At 36.8% G+C, this 12,588-nt stretch overlaps 1 protein-coding gene across 3 annotated transcripts in view; it reads left to right on the top strand.

The window, feature by feature from the left end:
- slc39a14 (solute carrier family 39 member 14) overlaps positions 1–12,588 on the top strand; it is a 32,364-nt gene that overhangs the window by 16,069 nt on the left and 3,707 nt on the right. For 2 of the 3 annotated variants that reach the window (XM_023343581.1, XM_023343583.1), the window contains exons 5-9: positions 3,811–3,980; positions 6,759–6,881; positions 10,180–10,350; positions 11,027–11,261; positions 11,590–11,774. In XM_023343581.1, the coding sequence (XP_023199349.1) occupies positions 3,811–3,980; positions 6,759–6,881; positions 10,180–10,350; positions 11,027–11,261; positions 11,590–11,774 (884 nt within the window). Of the gene's footprint in view, positions 1–2,650; positions 2,821–3,810; positions 3,981–6,758; positions 6,882–10,179; positions 10,351–11,026; positions 11,262–11,589; positions 11,775–12,588 lie in introns of all 3 variants that reach the window. The other variant, XM_023343582.1, reaches the window with a different exon arrangement.

The following is a 12,588-nucleotide window of genomic DNA, read 5'->3' as shown; positions in this document are numbered from 1 at the left end:
ATCTTTTTCAGACTAATCAGATGAGAAACAGTTGAGACACATTCCAAGACATACAATTTTGTTATATTTTAGTTTAACTTGTCCCTACTGTAGGATACTATCACAAAATATTAGTAATGACTGTAATAAATTATGTCATATTTGTAGTTCATTTGTATTGTTTTTATCTGCAAAGTTTGAAAACTTACCTTTGAAATTTTGCTGTGGGAAAATGTCCTGTATTTATCATTCAGCAGGTGAGAGAATGAGTTTGGCCTCTCTCTCTGTACAGACAGTTTTGTTTTTCCTCCTCAGCCGCTCTCACCTCGCCTCACCCCCTTAGGAGAAGCTTATTTTGGCTCCTCAGCAGTTTCCCCTTTCAGATCCTGCAGAGATTTCCCAGCAGCACCGAGGCAGGTGTCATGGTTAGATACATGCTTCAGCTATCTCTGCTTTAACATGTGAACATTTTAATTTATTTACAGAACTCTATGTGGAAATATTTTTTTTAAATATCATTAGTTATTTTCCTATTTGGTGTCTTCGCTCATGTTTTTCTGCTTTACCATCATGTTTACCTCACCAACTGTCTTGTATTTGAGTGCTTGTTGGTTGAGTTTCAACTCTTTTGAATTACTGAAAATATTTGTTACAGGACATTAAAAATAAAATACATAAATTCAGTTTCCTAATGCTAATTTCTTTATAAAGAAATAAAGCTATGCAAACAAACTTAGCTAAAAAACAGAAAAAAGGAATTTTTTGGAGCATGGACATTATTCTGATTTTAAGTTTCTTTTTTTCTAAACATTTTAGGGTAAAATAAAAAATAATAATGACATGTTAAATCTTGTAATTCAGAGATAATGTTCAGTTTTCTTCAAATCTAGACAAAATTATTTTTTTTCTGGGAATTTTTTATTTTTACTTTTTGGCAAATGTACTCCCAAAAAGTATTCCTCTATGCTGAATATTGATATAAATTTGAATAATTTACAATTCAAACTAGCTAGACAACATTACAAAAACTGTGACTGTGTAAGTTAAAGTTTTAAAGCGACTGTGTACTTTGTCATCTACATAAAATTTTTTTTTATTTTTACAAGAAAATATTTATTTAATGAATTCAGTAACCTACTTAATAAATTATTTAAGTAGCAGCAAAACTCAAACTCCATTTTTAGCAGCTAGTGTTTAGTGCTGGAACGGTTGCTAGGCAACAGGGCACAGGTGGAAAGAGCGGGAAAATGTCTCAACGTATCAAGTGCATTACTAACACTAACAAATGGGCTCTTTGCACATAAGCGAATGAGCGAAATGCGGCTTTCTTGTTTCCGCTTTGAGTTACCATGACAACTAGAAAAGACAAAGTCGTATTTCAGAAGCAAATAAAACAATACTACAAACATTGTTGTCTTCCTAATATAATGACTTTTAAGTTTTCATGGATTTCCAAATGTCCCTGAATTAAGAAGATGGTGGCTTTTAAAAATTAATTGCTACCAGTTGACGCTAACTCCGCACAGCAAAGTTTGCAGCCTTCACTTCATTCCTGATCAGCTTCTTCAGCCTAAGACTACCGTGGGGAGACGGATGGTAAATATACAAACAGTCCTGTGTTGTTTCCATGGAATCACTTCTGTATTCAGCCTGAAAGCGCGAGTCTGTGGGAACGAGAGAGCAGACCAGAGCCAGACAGCCGAGCAACTGATCCGCCTGTACACACTGCTGCAAACACCATCCTGCTTCACCAGAAGCATGCAAAAGTAACAAAACGAAGTAACACGGAGACCTTAAGGAACACGGCCATATTTTTCTAAAAGCAACAACTTTGAACCTGAACAGTCAGCTGAACCAGAACTCTGACACCAGAGCTGCTCTACCAAAAGCCCGAACCGTAATCTCCCCCGTTACTTGGTCTGTTTGACACTAATGACAATAAACACACGTAATATACTTGAAAATAAATACAAAATAAGGTAAAAACATTGTCCGTTAGAATGGATTAAAATGTTTAGATACTTAAGTAGTACATTTTTATAATGAAAATGTCCAAGAATGCTAGTATTGCCTACTAGCATAAGCTAAAGTTAATGTTAGCCACAAAGTTTAAAGAAAGTAAAACTCACCTTCATATCCATGAATGTATAACGAGGCGAACATCTTAAAACCTTCCTCCAGCTTAGTTGTTGGAGCTTCAGATCGATGTACATCATTAATTGTTACCTTGGGAAAGCCCTGCAAGCACCTAAAATGCCATTTTCAATAGACCGAGTCGCTTTTCCCCGAACGCGGAAGCTGACGTGCAAAGAGCCCATTCACATTTTATTTGAGAAACTTTACAGATGCAACAGCTTTGGATAAAAAAAGTTGATTTTTCTTAATATTTTTGTTGTTTTACAGGTTTAATTATTTTTTTGCAGTTTATATTTAATGTTTTCTGTTTGTGACAACTCTTGATTGTTTTTTTTAACCTTTTAGAAATTGTATTATTGGTATTTTATCATGTTTATTTATTTTTCTTCTACATCCTTTATGTTTAACAGCTAATATTCGAAACCATTTTTAAAGTGGAAAAAAGTGGACTTTCTAAAACACATTTCTGAAAACTAGACGTAATTTCAGTTGGTTCTTCCCGGTGTGTTAATGCTCCTCTTTATTCCACATGCAGTGTGGGGTTTTTCTTTTTTGAGTGTGACCGTGATCAATGCCTGCTCTCTCACCGGAGTTGCCATCGTACCTCTGATGAAGACGAATTGCATGAAATATGCGCTGAACTTTTTCATCGCTCTGGCCATTGGCACGCTCTTCTCCACAGCCGTCCTCCAGCTCATACCTGAGGTTTGCTAGCTGGCTGTATTCGTACACCTTTTACACCTTTCTACACATCCAAACCTTTTCAGAGCACAAACAAAAGCAATAAAAGCTGAAAAATATGTCGGAGTCTTATTTCATTTCATTCTTTGAAGAGACAGTTGTTTCCCCTTTGATCAGGTTTCTAATTGGTGGTTTTCCTCTTCCTGCTTTTGTTTGTTGATGGTGGTTTTTCTTAACCTTACCTGGCATTTGACATGCTTTTTGTATCTATGTGTAGATGTTACATAAACATTCAAAATAAAATACATACACTTAAAATTGATCTGGTCTTCATCAGATTTAGTCTGGTGTTTCACTAATCCACTAAAGACCAAATAAATTGTATTTTGCCCCAATATAAACAGAAAAATTTAGTGTTTTCTAGGGAGGCACCAATCTCCCTAGAGATATCCTATATTAATATTCCTGTTATGACCGATAACTGATATTAAATGCAATATATACATTTCTGAAACCTTTAAATTCTGTGACAAAAGGACTCTTTTCACAAACGGCAACAAGAAGGAAATAAACATTGGTTGTTATTATTGTTATTATGTTAAAAGATGACAAACATCGACCGATGCTGATGTTCAGGCCGACAAATCGTGCATCCCTAGTAAAAAACACACATAGATACATGAAGGATTTCCATTGCCGCTGCCTTAGTGTTCTTTGTTAGAAGTGATGCTGCTCAGGTTTTCCCTGTATCCACACAGTGACATCTGAGCAGCCTGGAACAATGACTGTATATGCATAATAATGACTTCCTCTGTGAAGGAAATGGATGGGTTTCAAACTTCCTCACAGGAAGGTAAATAGTTACCCTCAGGGCAGATTCCCACTGGATAACGGGCTCCTTGTTTAATTCTTTCTCCTACAGGAATGTTTGGTGATCCTTACCTTGATAATCAGATAAGATAATCACCGCACTAACCGGCTGTCTTTGTCTTTCCTTTCTGCTCCGTTGATCAGTTTGGGGTTATGGGCTCCTGTGTGTGACACTGATCTCTCTGTGTTCGCTGATCGGGGCCAGCGTGGTGCCCTTCATGAAGAAAACCTTTTACAAGCGGCTGCTGCTCTACTTCATAGCCCTGGCCATTGGCACGCTGTACTCCAACGCCCTGTTTCAGCTCATCCCCGAGGTAGAGTTGCATACCTCAGGGCTGTTTTTCATTTCTCCACAAAGATTCTCGGTGTTGATTTTACATCATTTAATCCACCTGGAAATTTCTTGGGGGTTTTTCTGCTTCAATTACTATTTGATATTGTTTTCTACTTGAGTTTCTACTATAAGAACATATATTTTTAATTTTTTTAGATTAATTAATCACCAAAAAAAACACCAGTATGAGGGTTAAATCACATTAGACACAAAAATGCTTAGGTAGATTACTTTACAACAATGAATTTATAGAAATAGTTTCATTTGTAGAATGCAGTAGGGCTGAAACGATTAATCGGATTAATCATAATTAATTGATTATTGAAATGATCATAAACTAATTTAGCAATCGATTAATCTTTAACTGGAGTATACAAACTCAAGAAAGATCATTTACTGAAAGAATAAGGCACTATGGGCAGTAATTAAGCCAAAACTTTACAAAATATACATACATTTTGAATTTAGAATTTAAAAAAATATTCGTCTGTAAAACTCCTCACGCAGCATAGTTTTAGCTTCACCTGGTTCAAATTCAGCAAAATAATAAAATAAAATCTCCTATTAAGCACCTTTTACTATGCAGTTATTAATTGGTAAACCTAAAAAATAATCAAAAGCTCAGCCGTACGCTGTATTGATGCTAAGTTTTAGTTGCAGATGCATCCTTTGCTACAAATGATCCCGAGTTCATAAAAGGAATGTTCTTATCGCATTTTAAGCAATAAAATATTCATTTTCCCATCTAAAAAGGAATGTAAGTATTAATTTGCATATTTTGGTATATTTTAAATATTGTATAAAAAGATTAAGTTGTTAAATAATAAATCTGCAGAATTTTCCTTTTTTTAGATTGTCAGAATAATTACTAAAATACTCATTAGTATTCACCCACAGCGATTTAAAGACTAGTTGCCAGTTATTGCAAATAGGGATGCAAACAATTATTCGACTATGAATAAATCTCTACTGTTTATTAGATTAAAATTAGTTCCAAACGATTAATTTATAATGTACGTTTGAACTTGGTGTAGTGTTGTTGTTTGGTCGCCGTCCAGCAGAGGGCGCCGCTGACACAAGATGGCGGAACGAAAAAATAAGAGGTCCGATAAGAATCCCGTGTGGGATTAAAAATGAATTTATTGCGGTTCTGTTTTGAAATAAATACTCAACAACCTGCTTAAATATCACTTTAACAGCGCTCATTCAGTCGAGGGGCTGCATGGTTGCCAGGAAGCATTTCGTCGTTCATTATTACTTAAATGCTAATTTAGCGTTAGCTTCACCAAGGTAATAATTGAGCCCTATGGCGTCCTGTGAGTTCAGGGAGTGGTCAGGTAGTAGACTGGTTCACCATGGCTGAGAGCAGATTGTATTCAGACGGCTAAGCTAAACTAGTGCAGATAAAAGTGTCTCAGAAGATCTGTGAAGGTGTTCTGATCCACGCCATCTTCAATCTGCCTTTAGCGCGTTCACACATGTATTTAACCGAGCCTGGGTGTGATCGGATCAAGCGTCTGAACCGCGCCGTTCAAACATGTGTCGGTTATGATGCAATAAACCGAGTAATAAATGTTACTTTTACCGTTTTATTTGGCGATGACACTGGAGGCTAGCGGCCAGTTTAAAGCCTGTTGTAGTTATTTACTGTCTTACATTAAACAAAAGCTAAGTGAAGATGTCAGAGGAAGCCTAATACTCTGAATTCATCCTCTTTTGTGTGAAGCTTCAAAGCCTCTTTATTGGGCTGGCATTATGAGGCTCCTAATCTGCCTTAAATCCAGCTCAGAGCGTAAAACCAAGACACCTTACATTCCTAAAACATAGTTTATTTCTTTAAGCCAAAAATCAATTGTTGGGCCAGAAATTACTCACAGCTCTGGTAGATTTAGATTTAAATTTGTTTCCTTCAACCAAAATGCTTGCTTCTAGTGGGAAATGAGAGCAAAAAATAAATAAATAAAATTGCTTTAATTCATATTTTATTCTAAAAATAAAAAAATCGATCTGTATTAGCATTACAGTAATAAAATCCTTCCTTTTATTAAAAATCAGATTTTAGTACATTTGCTCTCGTGTTTTGATTATTTACCTCTGCTGATGAGCTCAAAGTCTCCCTAATCTTCAGTTCCTCCCACAGATTACCAATCAGATTAAAGTTTGCAGACACTGCAATAATGTGAAAATCACCTCCAGTTATATTTTTTAAAAACATGTTAGTAAAATTAAAAGCTTAATTTAAACCTATATCTGCCTGTGAATAATTACGGGTTTAACTGTAATTTCTATTATTTCTATATTAAGCAATTTCTGTTACAACTTATGGTATTAGAGTACATTCAGTGGGCGGGATTAAGACTCAAATACTGTCAAACATTTTCTCAACTGTACAGACAACCAACATAATAAGCAGTTGTGCAATTCCTTGAATTCATGTACCTTGAATTATCTGAAAAAAGCACACCTTTAAGCTCAAAGGGCGCCAGATAAATGACTCTGAGCTTTGAATCCGTCTTGAAGTGACGGATTCTTATTGGACTTCTGCCCAATAAAACGACTTGTAAAGAGATTAAAAATTAATTTTATGATATTAAATAAACTAGTTTTCACTGAAACACAACCTTGACACACTAAAGTTTACCAGAAACACAATAACTGAATAAACCTAAAGAAAACACACAGCAGTTTTGACTCCTGTTTACAGAATACGCTCCTGAAAATCTCCTCAAACTAACAGATTATTCTCTGTGTCCGTTAGGCCTTCGGTTTCGACCCGTTGGTGGACTTCTACGTATCCAAATCGGCCGTGGTTTTCGGAGGCTTCTACCTCTTCTTCTTCACAGAAAAAGTTCTCAAGGTTCTCCTTAAGCAAAAGCAAGGGGTGAGTTAATATTAATACTGCTTTTGTTCTGTTCAACTACTGGATACTGCAACCTAAGATGGTTCAAATGTGACAAAACTGGTCCTGAAGTGAACATACTCTTCATAAAAAAATGCTTTTTTTCTTTGTTTTTGCTGTTTGAGATTAAGTCTGACTAAATCTTTCTGTTTTACTAAAATTAGGAGGAGGTAAATTGTTTCTATTTGCTAAATCCCATACACAAGTAGGATGCTGACAAAAATCTAGATCAGGTATCAGTGACAATGTAAGAGTGCCACCTACTGCACCACTTTGCAGACTCTACTTACATGAACCTTCAACTAAGCTCTCACAGTTTTACTTGAATATTCACTCATTTTTCCCAACAGAACCAGTAAAAACGGAGCCAGGTTTGTAGCCTGCCATGTCGCCAAATATTCTCCAAGAGTCTTTGAGATTTGACACTTTAACATTTGTCAACTTTAAGCTACATTTAACTACTTTGACTTCTAACTTCTGTCAATTTGACTTAATTACATAGATTTTAGTCCATGAATTGTTTTTGTTTGTTTGTTTGTTTTTTACGTACAATAGTCCCGAGCTGAAACCTTTATATTTGCATGCTTCTGGTACAACAATTCAAACAACAGTGTATAACAAAGCTGCTTCTCTCCGGCCACTGGATGTTAACTTTTGCTTTGAAAAACGATCTGATGAGACGCTGGAAGAGACTATTACTATGTTCAAGTTGTGCAAAAAGGAGTTAGCCTGTTAGGGAAGCTATTCAAGCCTAAAATAGCTTCTCAATGCACTAGCTAATGCTAATGTCAGTGTCTGCAGTCCACATTTCTAAAGAAGATCGATGAATGATCAGGAACTGAAACACTGGAAAGCTGAACTTTGCACCAATCTGATGGGTGAATAAAAACAATAAATATCTTTACATTATTATACATTACATTATCTTGCAATTATCTTGATTAAACATTTTTAAACAATGCTTCAGTGTCTCTACATAACCTAACTTCAAAGTTTTTGTTGCTTTGTCACACAAAATCCCAATAAAATACACTGAAGATTTTTATTATAACAAGACAAATTGTTACTAAAGATCATGAATCAGTTTGTAAGGCTCTGTAGTTTTATATATTTTCATAGCTGAGGTATATCTATCTATCTACCAGACTAAACTTTTGCCCCAACTGGCATTTCTTGCCGACATGCCACAGAGTGAATACCTTGAACTTGTTCTGCTGATCAGCAGCAGGTTTGACTTGCAGGATGGGATGTTTGCTCTCTAATAACTGAAGTGATGAAAAAGTATGTTCAGAATCTCTACAGGCTGTTTGCATTGCCTTTGTTTAAACGGGGCGTTGCTCCGTTTTTCCACGTCAGTCAAAGTCCAAGATGGTGAATCATTGTTTGTAAAAATCCTCTTCATAATGTAGAGCAATAAAACAAATAAAATGTAACTCAATTTCTTCTTCCTGTTTCCGATAAACAAGCTTTTCTAGTAAATATTTAGGAGTGCTCTTGACAATGGTGGCTTGTTTCATGATTCTTCTCCACATTATAATTTTTTTTTAACCCAAACCAAAATAATTTATTACAGGTTTGTGGCCTTGTTGTAATCTGACAATTTTTAAAAAATAAATTCAGTTTTACTTCATTCACAAAATGTAGTGAGAATAAAAGAAAGGAGTTAATTGTGAAACAGCTGCACCATCTAGTGGTTGCTTAAAGTTACATCCATCCATTCATCCATTTTCTAACACCCTTGTCCCTAATGGGGTCGGGAGGGTTGCTGGTTTCTATCTCCAGCTACGTTCCGGGCGAGAGGCGGGGTCACCTGGACAGGTCACCAGTCTGTCGCAGGGCAACACAGAGACACACAGGACACACAACCATGCACACACACACACTCACACTTAGGGAGAATTTAGAGAGACCAATTAACCTGATAGTCATGTTTTAGGACTGTGGGAGGAAGCCGGAGTACCCGGGGAGAACCCACACATGCACAGGGAGAACATGCAAACTCCATGCAGAAAGACCCTTGGCCGGGAATTGAACCCAAGACCTACTTGCTGCACGGCAACAGTTCTACCAGCTGCACCACTGTGCAGCCCCTCCAGTTACATTATTAGCTAAATAATCTGCTACTGGAACTAGTATTTTAATTTTTCAGCAATATTAAGGAATTATTTACTTAAAACAAGCTCTTACATCTTGCTGAAAAATTACTTGTAGGTTATTTTTGTCTTATTTAAAGTTTACTAAGATTTTTGCACTAGAAACTAAGATTTTGTGTTTTTGTTGTGCAGAAAAACCATCGACGTTAAGATAGTGATTGTTTTTTTAAACAAGGCAAAACTGCGTAATTTTCTGATCTATAATAACTTTTCTATGGAAACCAGACTTCTTTACTGTATTAAAATATTTTGCTATGTTAGTTGTGCCGACTTTTTTAACGTTTTTAAATAAAAATAATTAAAAAGCAATCTTTTGTGTCCCTCAATTACTAAGCTGACAGTTTTGGCTCATTAAGTAAGAAGTTCAGACACTCTTAACCTAGAGGGATTATGTAAAGGTGGGTAGTAACTAGTTACATTTACTTGAGTAACTTTTTGGAAGAAATGTACTTTTATGAGTATTTTTGTGCTGTACTGTTTACTCTTATAAACAGCATATAAGCGTTTTGTATAAATTGATATAGATAATTATTGCTTAGTATTTTTGTTTTAAGTCTCTGAAATAATGCCGATCTGGTGGCGTGGCCTCCCTTTTTATCCGCAGTTTTCTCTCAAAGCTGTCATTTTTTAAATTATTTTTATTTTTAAGCAGTTATGAGGCAAAAGGTGGCAAAGTTACTCAACTGGTTGTTGCTAGGTAACCAGAGTTGGAGGGAACTTGAAACTGTTTGTTGCCCAGCAGGTTGTTGCTAGGTAACCAAAGAGTGAGAGAATGAGTTGATTCCACCAACTCATTCAATCGGAGTTAAGAGAATATTCTGTATTTTGAACATTGAATATTCTATCAGATGTATTATTTATTGGTTTAGGTAATGTGTCTATCGCAATATAATATATATTTTTATTTCTTAGATGGGTACTTTTTACTCCTACTTGAGTACAAACATGTTGAAGTGGTGCGACTCTTAGTTGAGTACAACTTGTAAGTGAAGATTTCTCCCTCTGTTTGCTCTGGGATCTTTATCATAAACATGGAGGGCTTATTAAATGTTGCTGTTCATCAGTTTTTGCTGTTTTTGACATCGTTAATCGTTGACCGTGTTTTGTTTTTGCCTCCTCGACCCCAGAACCACGGCCACAGTCACTACAGTGCCGAAGATCGTTACTCGGCCCCGGACAGGGACGCCGAGGAGGGCGAGAAGCTGCAGCAGAACGGAGAGGCCGGCAGCCTGGCGCAGGGGAAAGTGGACGAGGTCGGGGAGGGAGAGCTCATGCTCAGCCCCGGACAAGCGCCACAGGTGGGGGATTGGACATAAAACAAGACGGATTATTTTACTTTACTACAAACTGTTTGAATCCTCCTGCAAAGGTAACACTGCACAGATTTATTCTAGCTTTGCTATGCTGCAAATAACTAGCAATGAATCTGACCTCATTGTGGAGCAATTTATTTTAATTCAGCCTCATTAGAGGGTTTCACAGACGGCCTTTTTTAGGCCACTCTGCAACAGTCTCAGTCCAATCTTTAAACAAGTCGCTTTCTTTGGTCTGTCTGGTCAGAAACGTCTCGATCTCTTGCTTGAGGAGCAAAGCAACTCGATGAATTTGACTAGCAGCCAATCAGAAAAGAAGTTAAATTATTTTAATTTATATTTTCTAGAAAAAAACTGAGTAACAGAAAACAAAAGTTATGATGAAAAATGTAAGATTAAAAAATACTTCTCTATTTTTACTTCATCTTTCTGAGGCTGCCACTTTGAGAAACACTAAATTGATTTCAGACAAGTTTTAATGTTTTGGCGTTGCTACAGTGGAGGCCATTTTCTCTTTATTATTATTACCGAATCAGTAACTCTGACCTCACCTGATTCCTTCAGAGCTTTAGGAGTTGCTTTTGTCGCCTGCTGGATGAGTCGTTAAACCGTCCTGGAGTCATTTCGGTTTGGTTACCCGGCTCTGCTCCCGTCTCTCCAGGAGTCTGAGAGTCCGGAGAGCGCGGCGCGTTCGGGCAGCCGAGGCGGCGGCTGCTACTGGCTGAAGGGAACGACCTACTCTGACATCGGCACGCTGGCCTGGATGATCACGCTGAGCGACGGCCTGCACAACTTCATCGACGGCTTGGCTATCGGCGCCTCCTTCACCGCCTCGGTCTTCCAGGGCATCAGCACCTCCGTGGCCATTCTTTGTGAGGAGTTCCCACACGAACTTGGTGAGTCTGGAAAACTAAAAGTTGCTTCTTAGCTGTGAAGCTTTGCCATCTGTTGTCGGCGTTTTCATAAAAAATGTGAGCAAATCTTTGTCAATATTCTGCTAGTGTTGAAAAATCACAATTTTGCAATTTCCAATAAACAAGAAATGAAATTTAAAATCATAAGTTTGTACACACAACTTTAGATGCGGCTAAAATAACACCTCAAACTAATGCAAAAAACCTTTTACCAAAAACACAAGCTTTTTCGAAATTGCTGTGTTTCCTTTAAGTAAATTAATTTTTATGATTTCAATTCAGCTGATGATGGTTGTTCCTTTCTCTGCAGGAGACTTTGTGATCCTCCTGAATGCCGGCATGAGCATCCAGCAGGCGCTGTTCTTTAACTTCCTGTCGGCCTGCTGCTGCTACCTGGGCATGGGCTTTGGGATCCTGGCCGGCAACAGTTTCTCTCCGAACTGGATCTTCGCTCTGGCTGGAGGAATGTTCCTCTACATCGCTCTGGCAGACATGGTGAGCTAACATGGAAATCCACATCGAGAGTCGCTACATTCTGCTTTTAGAAGGCGTTTAGGAGAAAAGTAAAACATTCAGCTGCTGCCTTTGGGACCATTAGCCAATTTATGACCCACATACCACTTTGCATTATGGGAAAATGTGCATGTGGTGCGATTTGTAAAGCTACATAGTCAAAAACTAACAGCAATAAGCAAATAAATTTGGGTTCACATTTCAAAGTCATTTTGACCATGTTCATTCATTTATACGTCACAGTTTCAAACAAAATATGTCATTAGAAAACTTAGAGTGCAAGCTAAATATTTAATTAATTAGCAGTTTGCAGTTAATGTGCAGTTTGACAGCAAGTCAACTAAATATTTCGTTTACTAACTATTAAGTTATCAACCTAAATATTTAGCTTCAAACTAAATATTCAGTTATCAAGCTAAACTAATAATTAGCAAACTAAATATTTGATTAGCAAGCTAAATATTTAGCCTCACATTAAACATTTAGCTTGCTAACTAGGTCAGTAGTTAGCAAGCTAAATGTTTAGCCTCACATTAAACATTTAGCTTGCTAACTAGGTCAGTAGTTAGCAGGCTAAATATTTAGCCTCACATTAAACATTTAGCTTGCTAACTAGGTCAGTAGTTAGCAAGCTAAATGTTTAGCTTAGCTTCTCACTAAGTATTTGTTTAGCAAGCTAAACTAAATACATGATTAGCAAGCTAAATGTTTAGCTTCAGATTAAATAGCAAGCGTAACGAAATTTTTAGTTAGTTTACTAAATATTTGGTTCACAAGCTTAATAGTTAGCTTCAAA

Source organism: Xiphophorus maculatus, chromosome 12 (assembly GCF_002775205.1).
Source record: "Xiphophorus maculatus strain JP 163 A chromosome 12, X_maculatus-5.0-male, whole genome shotgun sequence".
Classification (NCBI taxonomy): Eukaryota; Metazoa; Chordata; class Actinopteri; order Cyprinodontiformes; family Poeciliidae; genus Xiphophorus; species Xiphophorus maculatus.
Note: the sequence above shows the minus strand (reverse complement) of the source record. Positions and strands in the feature narration are given on the sequence as shown.